The sequence below is a fragment of the Orycteropus afer genome, unplaced genomic scaffold (assembly GCF_000298275.1).
Source record: "Orycteropus afer afer isolate SDZICR_OR568_19922 unplaced genomic scaffold, OryAfe1.0 scaffold00347, whole genome shotgun sequence".
NCBI lineage: Eukaryota > Metazoa > Chordata > Mammalia > Tubulidentata > Orycteropodidae > Orycteropus > Orycteropus afer.
This window is the reverse complement of record NW_006921934.1, coordinates 641,871-658,733: the sequence shown is the minus strand read 5'-3', so window position 1 is coordinate 658,733 and position 16,863 is coordinate 641,871. Positions and strand designations below refer to the sequence as shown.

The following is a 16,863-nucleotide window of genomic DNA, read 5'->3' as shown; positions in this document are numbered from 1 at the left end:
GAAAATTGTTAGATAGGTAAGAGACAAGTATGGATTTAGAGGAAGGAGAAGGCAATAAATCAAAAGCCTAAGTAACTTTGTTAGAGAAGTCTAAAAAACTAAACTGTTTTCAGGACATTTGTAAGTGCTTGCTTCCAAGTGAAAAGCAACTATAAGATGTTTGTTTTAATGTTTCCTGGGATCCCCTGCCCCTTGCTGGTTTCTTCCATTATCTCTATTATAGATAGGATTATCTGGATTATCTGACCAAGCACAGTATCACTGAATGCACTAGTATAAGAAAAAAAATTTTTATTATTATTTCTAGATACACTTTTATATAAGTTAATCTTTTTATAAATCAGAAAACCAGGGTAGTTTCTTTTAAAATTTATTAAGCGAGTAGTGTCTCAACCTCCGCCGTGCTGCATTCTTCCTCACTAAGCAGTTCTTCGTATTCTTCACTCAATTCTTCCAAATCACCGTAACTTGCTCCATCCTCACTGGATACAACTTCCAATTCCTCACTAAGAACTTCACCTTGTCCTTGGCTATTGACTTCACTTGGTTCATCGTCACTAAAGATATCAAGTTCCTCACTGGAAATCACATCCAAAACCTCACTGTTATCTTCACTTGGAATGTCTTCTACTGTCTCCTCAAAACCGGGCTGATCTAATTCTTCACTAGGTTCCAACTCCTCACTTGTCAGTTCCTCGAACCCTGGGAGAGTATGTCAAAATTTAAATCATGGCTCAGAAAAATTTAAACTATAATCACCCTCAATTAAATTATACTTCCCTTCAAAAACACACTTTTCTTTGGTCTGAAAACCATAATATTAAACTTTTATATTCAATAAAGCTTATAAGGTTATAGCCTTTACAAAGGAAAAATATATTTAAAAAAAAAAAAAGGCTCTGTTGACACTGTTATGAGGTTTTGTTTTTTCCCAAAGTGACAAAACAAATACATAAAAATGGAACACTATGGGGAAAAAAAATTTAAGTTATGCCCATATTATTTTTCCAAACTAAAATTACTGCTTATGACTCTAATGCAATCAAAAGGTACTAAAATATTAGGTATTCTTCAATGTTAGAATATCAGTTTTACTGAGTAATGATGCCTGAAAAACAAAGGAAGAGATGATCCTGATTCAGATTAGTACATTCCCTATTAACTAATTTTTCCAATTAACATTCCACAAGCACTCATTTTTATGTACTCCATAGTCTGGGAAAAATTTAAACGTTAGCGAGCCTCCAAAGTTTTTTGATCATTCACATATATTTTGGAGTCAGTACTGAGTGCTTGTTTCACAATCAACTTGTACTGTATCTCCTAGGAATTTCTACTATCAAGGATGGGTTCAACATCAGAACCAACTCCAAATCCAAGATCTCTCTGCCACAACTTAAACATCCTGCACAGCTTAGTACTCATGGAACTGCTTACAGTTTGTGCAATGCCTTTCACATCTAAATTCCTTTCCCCATTAGTTTTCTTAGAGATTTCTTCCCATTTCATTTGGGGATCCTAAATAAGGCCCCAAGATTCTATATAAATTTTGATAAATGAAAAGCAGAGCTCTGAAATATTGTACAAGTTTTGAACTTGGGAAACCAGATCATGCAGGTGCAACAGTTGACACTGAGAAAAATTAAGACCAAAAAATATCTGCTACAATAAATGGACATTATAAATAGGTTGACTAACTATGACATATGGGTGCTGATTCACTGAATAGGTACAAATCCCCCAGCTCAAGATTGACTGAAATTGCTACTAAACATACCACCAGCCGATTGTACAGTTACTTCATACATGTAGTAGCCATGGAGCAGCTTCTTTTCCTGTGTGTAAATCCTTACTGCCTGAAAATGGAAGTCACTTAGAACACCTACAAGAATGGATTAAAGAAGAATCATTGCTAAACTAATGAAAGTCAAAATATGGAAAAGGTGTGTTTTAAAACACTTGAAATTTGAGCATCTAAAGCTAAGTGCCTAATAGTCTAGAATTGTTTGTATCAGATTCTGCAGTTATGAAAGAACTTTCCACCAAAACATATTATGTCTGCAATCTATAATATCCTCCTAAGTGAAATACACAGTACATAAAGATTCCTTCATATACATAAATTTCACAACTTAAAAAAACATCAAAGTATGGTACAGTAGGTTAAAGCAACTGCTAGTGGGTAAAATCTTACTGAATTCATTTACATCTAATTATAACCTCTACAATGAGCTCTGGTAGCTAATGCCTAAGGCACTTGACTGCTAATCAGAAGGCTGGCGGTTCAAACCCACTAGTCACTCCTCAAAGGAAGATGGGGCAATCTACTTCCGTAGTGATACTGCCTCAGAAACTCAAGGAATGGTCGCTATGAGTCGGGTCTGACTCGATGGCACATAACAACAACAACAAAAACAACCACATAACCTCTACAAACAAAACAAAAAACCCTCTAACAGGATGATGCAAACAACGCACTTGGCTGCTAGCTGAAAGACTGCAGGTTTGAGCCTACCCAGAGATATCCAGAAGGTCTGTGATTTACTTCAGAAAAAAGTCACTGAAAAACTCTTTAAAACATACTTCCACTCTGACACATTAGGCCACCATAAGTTGAATCAACAACAGTAATTGATTTATACTGTCTTTAGAAAGAATTGCTCAAGGAAAAACATTCTTGATGGGGAAACTTGCCTGCCAGACATTTTCCCCAACAAAAATGAAAGTTATGATTAGATGAGCTGTGGAGTGACTATTCCCTTTTATTCTCTTTTTTCAAAATCATGTAGAACATATTCAAAATGCCTGGCCTGAGCCTCAGGGATAAAAGGAATCATGACAAGTCAGATTGCTTCATTCCCTGTTTGCTGCCCCAACTCATTTCCAAGATAACACTAGAACTGAAGCCTTATTCCTCCTTTGGCTACCATGATTCATGCTATCCAAACACAATCTCAATACCATCACTGCTTTCCCTCCCCAACCCCAGCACCAACAAAACTGGAATTAACTGAAGGTTTAAGACACAAAGGTAATTTTTTAGACAGGAAAGATCAGTAAATTCTTTGTATTTTGCTTCAAGTAAGATTATTTAGCCATATGAGGGCCACTTAAGAAAGGATACAAGTATGGTGGTATGTCATATTGTTAGGCCTGAGGCATAAAACACAAAACTGAAGGATGGCTGATGTAAGTAGAATCTGCCAGACTGGAAAGTCCCGTATGCTAATGAACCTCCTCTTTGAAAACCCCTCATTCTAATGAAGTGCTGATCCGTGCTAGCAGTTAACTGGACCCCACCTTTCTCTCGGTGTCCCCACTTAGGTCCTCTGCAAGACTATAAACCCTACCTTACCCTCCCCAGCCGGGCTCAGGGACCCGTGAACCTCGCCCAGAAGCGCAGAATAAAAACTTCTCTTTAACTCCACTTTTGCGCATCCTCTTCTCCTTGCCAAGACCTTACACATATCACATTAATATTTATAGAATCCCTTCTCAATACATATTTCTATGTTAATGGTAGCTGGAATTAAAGCAACAGAGTCCTCAGGTAAGACTACATCCAGTCCCTTTCCCCACACACCTAATTTGAATGGTCCTTGCTTAGCTTTAACTATCACATTTGTTGATGAAAAAGGTAATATACACTAGCAGTCTTCCCTATTTCAATGAGATACTGTTTTAAAGCACCACATTATGTTATAACAAAGTCTAAGAAAAATTTTCTTCTATCTCCATTTTCAGATAAACTAAAGGACTGCACCATTTAAAAAGCCTACTACCTACCAGATATGATGGTGACTTAATTCCTCTTCATGCCTATTGGCAGGAGGGGGAGATTCCACTTGTTTGCCCTGTATTCTTTGTAGACAGAATTGCTCTTCTTTTTTCCCTCCTGAGGAGCTGCAGCTGGTGTTCAGCCTCTTCAGCTAGGCTCCAGGAAATGAAGGAGGAAAACACATTCTGTGTTTTCCCCTCAGTGAGCCAAGACAAAAATGGCTACAGGAGTAGAGATTTTAACCCTGACCTTTCAAGAGTCATTCAGTGCATTAAACACACTAATAGTTCCAGTAGTCAAAAACAAAAGCAGAAACTCTAAGAACAGCTAACAAGAGTTCCTGACACTCTATCTGAGACATATCACAATGTAGTATCAGGCATTAAAAATAAGAGATCTAATTGATAATAAAATCCATTTCCCTACCAGTGAAAGCGGCAGCTAACACAACACAATCTCATGTAACAAAACCATCCTCATATCCAGGCATATGAGGTGAACATTTACATCAGGTAGATACACTCCTCAAAGCAATCGATCATGGGAGAACAGAAGGGCAGTGTTTGCACAGGGAGACAGCTCAGGGGGTGGGAATACATGGGAGAGAAGGACACAGGCAAGAGTTAACTACAGAGAAGAAGTGGGAAGAAAGCTGGCAAGAATGTGGGAAATTGCAGTCAATGTCATGAAACAAAATATGTATGAAGCGCTGTATGGAAAATGAATTTGCTCTATAAACTTTCTGCCAAATTACAATAGAAATTTAAATAAATTTAAAAATTAAAAAAAAAAAACTATCCTCACATCAAAAGTTCTGGTAGTGCAACAGATAAGGCATTTGGCTGCTAACCAGAAGGTGTCAGTGGTTCAAACACACCAGTAACTCTGCAGAAGACACATGGGGCAATCTACTTCTGTAATGATTTACTGCCTTGGAAACCCAACAGGGGTCACTATGAGTTGGAATCGACTTGATGACAGTGAACTTGTTTTGGATTATCCTTGTATCAAAGAGTATTTCCACTGCTTTGCTCTCAAGTTGCCTTTTCTTTACATATTGTAAACTCAATAGTTACAGTACATCATAATTACAAAAAGAAAAGTAGGTTTGTAAATGTTTCCTGAGGAAGACATCTATGATGCTTAATATTTTAGTAAGAACGTTACATATCAAATTCACACACAAATGGTTTTCAACAGTCATCCAGCATTCAATTCCTCACCAGTTTTTAATTTGAAACTGCAAAAGTTTAATTAAGGCCATACATAATGACAAGAAATAATTCATTAAAACTTTTATTATTGTAAATGTGCAAACTGCAAATTCAGAAAAATCTTCAAAACAGAAGGTGAGAAATGAGTTTACAACTCCTACACAGAAAGTTTAATGACAAGATATAATGGTAATTCAATAAAAGTATCATCAGTCATTATGTACTTTATTCACAACAAGCACACCATTACATAAACAATGAACTTACCAAAGAAGTCAAATGAAAATGGGTCCCTTCCACCAAAAAATTCCCTGAACACATCTTCTGGGTTACGGAATGTGAAGCCAAACTCAAATGGACCATCAAAATGACTTCCACCTATACAGACATAGCATAATTTTTAGTTTGTAAATTCCACTGTTTTGCAAAACAATTATTTGCTTAGAGAATGTTAAATAAAGCATGGCCTAAAGAGAGGAAAGTATTTCATAAATCTGAGGCTCTCTAAATCTCAAAATATGAGCTCTGCCTTGATTAACAGAACAATCTATGCCTGGGGTTAATAAAAGTATGCTTGGATTTCAAAGTTCCTGAATTTCAAAGTAGCAATCCTTTCAGTAATTACTTTTCCATCATTTTAAAACCTGTCACCATTTGATATAACACACAATAAAATAGGTATGTTATAAGGGTTTATAAAAGTAAGCATGTAAATATTCACTCATACAACTCTCCTCTATTGGTGTAGCAAAGGTTGCACCTTGGGCTGGCTGGCTGGGCATCAGATCAAGAAAGTTATTCATTCAAAAATATGCATGCCCAGGCCCTCCCCACAGGTAATTATTTTAGTTTTGTAACAGAGTTAGGACCCAGGAATCTGTTTTTTAAATTGTAAGAAATATTCTGAAACAACATCAGGTACTGATCTAGGTGTATACAGTGAAAATATAATATATTAAGTATTAAAGTAAGGTTAAAAATTGTTTCCTATCTATAGAAAGCATATTAGTATATAGTTACTAGTCTAACAATAGCTTTTAAAATGCTATCAATTTCTTCCTCCCTCCCTGCCATTCAGAACCCCACTCAGACCACTTTATCTACACTGCATCTGTATTTATTGTCACAACATACAACTCTAAGAGAACTCACTAATTTGTAATTCAGGACCAATTTAACTGATCTGTGAAGACTTTTTATCTCTAGATCATTTCCTGTCATCAATAACATCAATGCAAAAAAAAAAAAAAACCTGTATTTTAGTAACATCTACATACCTCCACCTCCACCATTTAATCCTTCTTTGCCATATTTGTCATAGATGTCCCGTTTTTTAGCTGTAATTAAAAACAAAAAGTCAATAAACTAAATAAAGTTTTTCTCCCTCAAAATTCGATAGAAAAACTCTATTTCCCAAGTTGTAAATCAATTTACAGTTGTAAGTAAGTACCAATGCATTTTTTAAATTTTTTTCAAACAATTTTTTAAAAATTTTAAAATGTGAATCAGTCATTAAAAGAAAAAAGAATTTTATGTTCCTCTCTACTTAAAAACTGTGAGAAAAGTTTTGTATTACTAATCTTTGGAAGGGAGCTCTGGTAGCATAGTGGCTAAGACACTTGCCTGCTAACCAGACGGCTGGCGGTTCAAACCCACCAGCCACTCCTCGGAAGGAAGGTTGGGCAATCCTACTTCCGTAGTGATACTGCCTCGGAAACCCAAGGAGGGGTCGCTATGAGTCGGGTTTGACTCGACGGCACATAACAACAACAACAACAATCTTTGGAAAGTTATTACAAATATTAAACTATTTATTTCACTAGATCAATTATTATTTCAATGTACCTCCTCACAGAGCCCATTAAATCACATTACTAAGTTAAAAATTATTACAACCTTGGAAATGTACTTTCTTGCTACAAAGTCCAATTCAGAGGATAAGATTCACAGCCAAAAACACAAGGCCTAGATGAACGTAGAAAGGCCAGAAAAGGAGCCAATTCTTACTCCTCTAGATTTACTCACCCTGAGTAAGCCACCAGGCATATGCAAGGCTTGATTAATTGTCCACTGATGGGTTTACGATATATATTATAGAACTTTAAAGAATACTAAAATGTAACCCTGTTTAGATGTGAGTCTTTCTGATATTATACCAGTGTGTCCCAACATTACCCCTCATATTCTACAAAAACTGCATTTAAAAATAAACAAGCAATAAAGGAACAAGACATTTAAACTACTTTCTGGTAACCAGAGACTTAATAAACATTAACTACCTTTGAAAAGAATAACAGCGCAGCTTGGGCAATAGGTGACTACGGGTACCTAAAAAACAGACCCCCTCCTTCAAAAGCAAAAAAAAACGTAAGAGCTTTTCTGGTACTTTAAAAGTTCTCTTTCTGCCAAAAAAGGTTCATCTTCATTCTCAATTTTTCTAGCATTCCTGGTACATGAAACCCATAAATTTGGGAATACTGTATCACTATGCAAGGAGATCTGGTAGCACAGTCACTAAGTCATCTGCTAACCAGAAGGTTGGTAGTTCAAACCCACTATGGAAGCCAAGACTGGGCAACCTACTTCCATAAAGATTTATCGACTCAGAAATCTAATGGGTGTTGCTAAGAGTCAGGATCAACTCAATAGCAGTGGGGTTTTTTGGGTTTTTTTTTTTGCATCACTATACAAAATATAAAGACCACTCAGGATGGTATGGTCTACAATGTCAGTTCAGCTTGAAAATCTGAACCAAGATACTCTTTAAAATTTTGCGCTATTAGCAGCTCAACTGCTTATGACTTCAAAACCCTATTTCTAAGAGATTTCAAATGTCAGTCTTAATGTGTTTAAATTTAATAATGTCTGTGTAACATTAGATGTTTGTGTAATCTTAGATGTCTAGTATTCCCTTTAAAATAATAGGAAAAGGGTTAATATATAAAGCTAGGTTGTTCACATGTTAATAACTGTTGAAGCTGGATATTATCCAGGTTATGAGGTTTGTTCCATAAACAAAACATTTTGTAAGTAATTGGCCTGTTAACTGCCTACATGCAGATACACCTGGAACTCACTCCTGTCCACTCTCTAATCAGTGCACTGTCTCTAATCTTTTAAATACCTCTGTCTTTACTCACATTATGTCATCCAGCATTGAGTCATGCCAAGGTCTTATCAGTAGTTTTTCAGTTTTCTTACAAAGTATCACACTGTTCTCCCAAAATCCATACAAAATTCTCTTCTTCAACATGAAACTGATTATATTCAGCTTACAGCTAACTCTTTAACCTGATTCAGGAAAGTAGGTGAACAGCTCTGACTTTCAGTAACATTCAAGCTCTAAACCTACTAGTGCCAAAAACTTTTCTGTAAGTTTTTAAGTCTTAATTTGTGCTGGATATTCATTTCCTAACATTCAAAACAAAATATGCATTTGTTTTAATGTGCTTTATTGTTTCATATAATTGTGAGCACATTAATAAATGGTATATACTAAGAGGAAAGGCAGCATAATAATTAGTTTCCACCAATACTAATCAGTGAGGATTTTCCAACTGCAGCTTAGCTTAGAAAAAGCATTAAAAACATTACATAATTCAAGAGTCATGTTGATTGATTCACACAGCTCTATCATTTATTATATAACTTGAGCAAATTACTCTGAGCCAATTTCCTTAACTATAAAATGAAAAGACTAAGGATCGCACTGCAGACAATTTTTAAATGGAATAGTGCATACAAAGCACTTAACACATGGCATAAAGAAACTTGTAGATACAGATTAGTTTTGTCAAGTGAATGGTAACTTCACACCACATTTATCAGCACCCCTACATCAAAACAATCAAAAAGCTTTTGCATGAAGGACCAGGTTTGATAGTCTGACAGAGCCCTATGGAACCCAAGACTGTGGCCCCTAGCTGCCCTTCAGGTCTGGAAATGAACCCATTCCTGTGGCTTCCAGACAAGCAAAAGACAGGTATATGAGCCGAACATTTATTTACATTAGGTAGATACACTCCTTGGAGAGATCAATCATAGGAGAATAGAAGGGCTATGTATGCACAGGAAGACAGCTCAGGGACAGGAGTACATGGGAGGGAAGGACACAGGGAAGAGGTAACTATGGGCAGGAAGTAGGAGGAGAGCTGCTGCATTATGGGAGATTGCAGTCAATGCCATGAGACAAAGTGTATGTGAACTGCTATATGGAAAATAAATTTGCTCTGTAAACTTTCACCCAAATCACAATAAAATAAAATTAAAAAAAAAAAGAGCTTTTGTATAACTGATTAAGAAAAGACTCCTGAGGATACCTCTACTTTGTAAACAGAGTGTCTCATCCAACTTTAAATATTCCTAGGTATCTTTTTGGCATATGTAAGAAACACGACCTAATCTTTAAGTACTCCTATCTTTTTTGGAAGGAGGAAGATGTATGTGCACCCAAATAAATGATAAAATTATAATAAGTTTCAACTTAAAACTGCTAGTCCTTCCAATTCTACTTTCCATATGTAAGGACTTAATCCAAATTATAGCATTAGAGTATAAACAGAGTAATGTTCCACTTTAACTATTTCATGTAGTATGTATAAACAGCAGAATTTTACAGGGTCTACAACAGTCATTCTGATCCTCTTCATCCCCAGTGCTCTATTTGAATTAACTTGCTTAAAAATAGTACCTTGCCTTTATTGTGATTTTTACTACTACTACTGCTGCTACTGTAAAGCACTGTCTTTATGTAGAAATACATAAAGCTTTATGTCTTAATATAGAGAATTATTTTATTAAACCCTAGGAAAGGCTTTTCTAAGAAAAGATTATTAAAATGAGAAAAGTTCTTCCAGCATAGAGTCCCAAACACTTTTCTAGGTATTATGTGCATGGCAGTTCATTTTGTTCTTACAACCTCCATGTAATGAACACATCCTGCACATGATGTTATAGTTTCTATTCTGTAAGTTAAAAGAACAGAGGTGACAGAGGCTATATCAATACTTAAGTTTACAAAGTTGGCACATTCAAGGTGTTCTCTAGTTTATCAGTAGCTTTGAAAAGAGCTTTGCTGCTGGCTGATTCTGTGAGAACTTTTGACTGTGCATAATGGTGAAGGACCCTGTGTTAGAAAGATATTCAAAACAAGTGCATCCCATAGGCAATCAGCATGGACTTCTACAGACCTACCAAGTTGTGTTTTTGTTGAAATCTTTTATTTCCCATTTTGTGTCACTGATGACTATGTAATATAGAATTAAACTGAGAAGGGGTTTAAAGTAGAATCTTCTGGTGTTGAGATACTCAAACAGAACTAGATCTATTTCTGCACATATGTTTAAACTCCTACTATAATCTAATTAAAGAGCTCTGGTAACACAGTGACTAAGGTATCTGGCTGCTAACCAGAAGGCTGGTGGTTCAAACCCAATCAGGCACTCTGCAGAAGCAAGACTAAGCAATCTACTTCTGTAAAGATTTACTGCCTCAGAAACCCAATGAGGGTCACTATGAGTCAGAATCAACTTGATGGCAGCGGGTTTGTTTTGTTTTTTGTAATCTAATTAAAAGGTCTCTACAAATAGATGACAGGTTTAATTGCCTCCATAAACTATTACATCTGTTATCATGAAACCAGAGAAAAATGGATGATGCCCAGCTACCATTACTGAACATTTTGACCAAGGACTCAATATATGGATACTGATCAAAAAGTGGAAAACCATGGAACAGGACTTCAAACTCATATGGAAACCAGATTTACTGGATCCAGAGACTAGCGGAACACTAAATCTAATGCATGAAAATAATTTTTAAACCCTGAGCCAAAACTATCCAATGAAGCTATCATTAGACAACAATTTTGCCCATTTAGTAAAGAAACATTTATCTGAAGAATAGCACTCTTATAAAGAACTATCTATTATAAAGGAGCTCTGGTAGCATAGTGCCTTAAGGCATCTGACTGCTAACCAGAAGGTTGGTGGTTTAAGCCCACCAGCCACTCCGTGGAATTAAAACTGGGCAATCTACTTCAGTAAAGATTTACTGCCTCAGAAACCCAATGGGGGTTGCTATGAGTCAGAATCTACTTGAGGGCAATGGGTTTGTTTTTTTTTGGTTTACTATGAGTACAAACTGACAAAAGTTAATCTCCAAAAGCACAGATGAGAACTTTAAGGGGCAGAGAGCCTAAATTAATGGTGAGGAAACAATACAGGTAGAAACAAAATGTGAAGTATGTAACCAATGAGATTGTTTATGTAGAAATTATGAATGAATGTACTTTTGGCTATGTATATGGCCACCGCAGTGTAGTAAATTGCCTGGTATGGCTTTTCTAGCCATAACTCTTTTTACAAAGATTCTCCATGGTGGAATTTGCTGTGAGCAACTAAGGAGCTCCTGATTGTAAATGTTATCCACCTGGGGTATTTCTGTTGGGAGTGGCACAAAGCAATGTTCTGGGAAGCTGGGAAGTTCGCTCTCTCTCTCAGGTACTTAGAATTCTAATGTTATGATCAGCTAGTTTGGCCCCTCTACCAGTCTCAAAATGAGGCCTCCTAGAAGCAGAAATCTCTCTGACTGCTGGCTGAGAAAGATATGTTGCTGAGAGAAACATGCTCCTGAGAGACACAGGTTGCTGAGAAACAGACACTGAGAGACATGCACCGCTGGGATAGAGACTGAGATAGACTGTTGGCTGAGAGACGGCGGGCTGAGAGGGACTGAGCGTTTTTCCTGAACTTAAATTGTAGCCTGGTGCTTCCCTAATAAACCCCATAATCTGTGAGTTCCGTGTGGCCCCTGCAGTGAATTATCGAACTCAGCAGAAAGGTGGTGAGTGCTGCGGAAGGAATGGTTGGTGTCAGAGCTGGTGAAAGGGCTGGAGAGAGGCAGCATGTCTGGCCTCGTATGAACAGGCCTTGGGCTACTGATGGTTATTCTATCTTCCTCTTGTGCGGTTAGAGGAGGTGAGAAGATGTGGCCTCCTTGTCTTTTTAACAGCCACCATAAATAAATTACAATTTTAAAAATAAACTAAAAGGTCATACTTACTTCCCAGGGAGTATTTTTTTAAAAGCCTATTCATTTTTCCAAAGTATGAGTTAGGTCAGGAGTATCAAAAGAAGTCTAGGTTAAAGGTTAATAAGACATGTCTCATGACTTCACTTTATCTTGTGTTGTTAAGTACACATGGCTGAAGCTCAAAGAAGTGGAGGAACTTAGTGAAGGCAAGGAGGTAGAGTTGAGATTAATGTTCCCAAAAACCTTTCTACCATGTCACCACTGCAGCATAGGGTTTTGTTGTTGTTGTTTTTGTTTTTCAGGGCTTTCCTCATCTTCCAACTCCTTCTTACTTTATCAACTCTCTTAACTACTTGCGTCCTTGGTCTTATCAGTAGTCTTAGAATAATACATCTTGTTAAAACACACTAGTCATCATCTTCTTATAACCTCTGACAATATATAAAAATTTCAGACTGACAATAATTGAAGTTTGTTACAAAGTAATAATGACCCATTTTATGATATATGATATAAATTTGGTTATATTATCACATCCACGCACACTTATTTTATTAGGGAAAATGGAAAAATAGAGAAAACCTGTGAAAATAAGTTTAATATTTAAGGTTCTTGATGCTTAGTAGCTGTACTAATTTCCTTTGGATAAATGTTTATGGATGATCATTTACCTAGCAATAATGCCATAAATGCAATTCAATGAGTACTTCTAAATATAAACTGAAAACCAAGTATGTACTACACCAGTGGAGATCAAGAGAGCCCTTTCAAGTAGTTTAAAAAAAAATCACTGCATTAGAAAGGTATTAAGTAGGGTAATAGTAATGAGTGGGGAGTGTTAGGGGACCACCACAGACATGAACAGTGACAGAAAGCTTCATGTGGTCTTATTCCTCAAAACCTGGGATATCCAATACTATTTTAAAATACCCATCATGAGAGAAATTGCTGGAAACCAAATTGCTCCACAACATTCATACTTAAGGGTTTCAAATAGCTGACATAAACATGAGACTCAAATCTTTCATTAAAAAAAAAAAAAAAAACACCAAACAATTAAGCTTTCTGATTATCTGTGATCCCAAAATCCAACTGGTGAGGGAAATCGTTTTGGTACATGCTCTGCTAGTTTTGAGGATGATTCTAGTACTTTTCCTTCTCATCAACCCATTGAGAGCCTTTAAAAAGTTCAACATTACTTACCATCTGATAATACCTCATATGCCTCAGCTACTTGTTTGAATTTTCTCTCTGCTTCTTCCTTGTTTTCAGGATTTTTATCAGGATGCCACTTCAGTGCCAACTTACGGTATCTAAAAAGAGTAGAGATGACATTCAAACTCTGAAATCAACTGGGCTTCTGAAACTAATAGAATTAAGCAATAAAAAATGGTTTCAGAGCTGCAAGGAGGTGATATTAATATTAGCTTTAATTGTAAAATCTCCCTTTCCCCAAAAATAAACAAACTCTAAATTCCAGATTGCAAACGTGACACAGCAAAACAAACAAACACTCTAGAGACAGAAAAAATGTTAAGATGCTTGAGGAGAAAAATGTCCACATGAACTCAGTGGTGATTAAGCTAAGAAAATATATGGAGAAATGGCCTTTATAACTGAGCAGTAAGTATCCAATCATAATCAACCTCATCTTACTTCCTGATTTCCAGGAATGTATTTCCTAATGTAGCCCCTTTATTTAATACTCTATTGTCAAATGTAAACTAACATCCATAGTACTGTCAAAAAGTCATCTGCTTCGGATTCAATAAGACTCATTAAACATCTAAAAGTGTTAAAACACTAACTTCTGCTAATCTCCTGTGACTAAGGTCATAAGATTTCAATATAACACAGCAATTAAATGCCTTGCAAATACAAAAAGCCCTCTACTACTAATTAGCAAATCTGAAGCCATATACACTTGGGGGGGGGGCATAAAAAGGGGAAAGGCCGTGCTCAGACCATCTCTGTAACACTTGGCAAGTTATTAATGTAAAGTTATGGGTTCGATTTCAACATTTTAAAGCAAAACTTTGGGTTCTAAAAGAAGTTACACTAACATCTGACTAAAGCTGGAATCCTTTTATGGTAAAACAGTATTTTATTCTTATATCATAGCACATCAATACATGTAGCAGTAAACCAAATCCCTAATAGTGCCATGAATTCTCAACAAAAATGACAAACACAAAAGACTAAAGACAAAAAGAATAATTGATTTGCACAAGTACCGATCATCTTGTGTCATCACGTGAAAATTAAGACATACACGAGATTCTAAGACAAGTTTCAATTGTAAATGCCCCTTGTGGTAGACTACTAAAAAAATTTAAAACCAAGGAATATAAAATATATTACAGTAAGTATAAAAATATCAAATGCCTTTTAAAGACTTAAAAGTTTTGACTAGATGCCAGTACTTTAGCATCAAGGAGAGAACAAACACTACTACTCAAATGGAGAGAAAGCACATGATCTGTGATTCAAATTCAGTGTCTCTGAAATAAGAGACTTATAGCCTTAGGACGTCCTCAAAGTTTTGTTTGTCACCATACTAACAAAACTATTCTAATATTACACACAACCACATGTCTATAATTTTGCTCATTTCTAAAAAGACTAAATCACTATTTAAGCAACTGTATGTATGCTTATAAGAAAACTTTGCCCCTTTTAAAGTTTTCTTCTAAATTCATACTTCACAGCCATCCTGAAGACCATGAATAACCTATATGCTCTCACAGCTAACTAAAACTAATCTACTTTCTGATTATCACTATCATAACTGAAGGCATGTTATACAGCATTTAATAGAAGTATTATTGCACACGTATTTACTCATTCATTTACTTAAGAACAGTAAAATTTTGCAACTGTCTCTCTGTCATACAACCTACAATGCTGTTAACAGTCATTAACTGTTTTAAGTTAGTAAGAACAATGTAGACCTGAAGTATGCATCAGCTCCCTGGCGGTGGGGGGTGGGGGGAGTGCCAACAGTTTAAAGAAGCTGCTAAATCAAAGGTTGGCAGTTTGATTCCACCCAAAGGCAACTCGGAAGAAATGCCTGACAATCTACTTCTGAAAAAGTAGTCACTGAAAACCCTATGGAACACAATTCTACTGAAACACATGGTGTGACAATGAGTCAGAACTGACATGATAGCAGCAACTGGTTTTAAAGTATACAACACAAGCAATTTTGTGTAAGAGAACCCCAAACTCCACCAGTGACATAAGCACTTATCTATTTACTGTACTATCTTGACCTCTCATGAATGACCTATTCCTAATTAGTTCCTTGGCTAAGGTTAGAAACAGGGCTATCCAACAAAGAAATCATCCTAAATTAGCATTTTTTTTTCAAGGAACCATTTGATTTAAAAAAAAAAAAAAAAACTTTATTTCCATGTACAAATCAACATTTTGTGTTATTAAGCCTAAAAACATAAATTCCACTATGTACTATAATTCAGGGGGAAAAAAAAGTTGGTTCCTCCAACATATACTAAAACCTAATTTCAAATTCTTCACACTTACTAGTCTCTCTAGCTATGGTAAAATCTGTAAAATATAAGTTATAAACTTTTTACCATATACAGGCAGTCCTCAGATTACAATTTAGTTCTATTCCTAAATACGTCTTTAAGTCAAATTTGTATGTTAAGTTGGAACGGTTAGGTATAGTTCATATCTAATGTCAAATGCTTGCCTTAGTATATAGCGTACCTACCTAAGCATAAAAACCATTAAAGATAGACTAAAACATTTTAAATATAATTCAGTAATAATAATGTTTTGTTGCTCATCACAAAGCAGTGCTTGTTTATTATGACAAATCATTCTATGTACCTGAAATTTTTAATATTACAGGCTTTACAGTATTTGGTTTCTAACTATAGTTGTATGTAAGTCAGACGCTCATAACCTGAGGACTGCTTATACTCACTCTACATTCATCCTTAACATCTAAATAAACAGATCCAAGTCATCCTGAAAGCTAGACAATTTACAAATTATTCTGCCCCCCCCCCCGGATTTGCCCCTCCTCATCAGAGAAGCCCTGGTAAGATTAAGATGAAATAGGCAATGAAGTAGTTCTCAGACTAATCTGAACCAGAATTGATTCAAATGGTCTAGGATGCAGCCCAGCAACTTGGAAGTTACGATGTCACACTCTGGGCCCATACTACAGAAAAGTGTGCTTACAAGTACCAAGTTAACTGCATTTCAAAATCCAATGCAAAGGTTCTTTTGCCTTATTTCATATGATTGGTAATTTTTTTTTTAAATCTTCTTCAAGTAGAAATAGAATCCACCAGCAAAGTAAATAGAATCCAAAGGCAAAGTAACAGAGTAAACCATTAAAGGGTTATGTCTACGTTTGAGAATGCCAAGTGTTAATTTATGAATGCTGTTAAAGTTAAAATTAAACATGCAGCATTAAAAGGCTGTTACATTAAAGGTCATTTAGTAGGCAATATACAAAATTACACTATCCAATTACCACTGTAAAATTGTAAAGCTTTATTATCTCAAGAAAAAGATTACTTACGCCTTTTTAATATCCTCAGGTGAGGCATGTCTCTGCACACCTAGAACTTCATAGTAATCCACCATGTTTTAACAGATTGTTGGAACAAGTCCTGTAATTAAAAATCTTTGGTCAATGACAAGATTGCCAAGATTCAGTATCAGTGGGGGATGGGAACAAGGCAGGAAATGGAAGAGGGGGGAGGCAGTCATCACACCTCAGTACATATTAACCCTACATGACACATACAATTTTTGGCCTTGTCTGAGAATAGGTTCCAGGACTCATGCTCTAAACCTCTT

General features: G+C 36.0%; 1 protein-coding gene across 1 annotated transcript in view; it reads right to left on the bottom strand.

Moving 5' to 3' along the window:
* The window catches only part of DNAJB6 (DnaJ heat shock protein family (Hsp40) member B6), a 60,197-nt gene extending 43,550 nt beyond the window's left edge, over window positions 1-16,647 (bottom strand). Inside the window, exons 1-4 of the mRNA XM_007952570.2 lie at window positions 16,583-16,647; window positions 13,228-13,337; window positions 6,270-6,329; window positions 5,260-5,370 (exon numbers count right to left, since the gene is read on the bottom strand). Coding sequence (XP_007950761.1) covers window positions 5,260-5,370; window positions 6,270-6,329; window positions 13,228-13,337; window positions 16,583-16,647 — 346 coding nt within the window. The remainder of the gene's footprint in view (window positions 1-5,259; window positions 5,371-6,269; window positions 6,330-13,227; window positions 13,338-16,582) is intronic.
* Window positions 16,648-16,863: the final 216 nt, after the last annotated feature.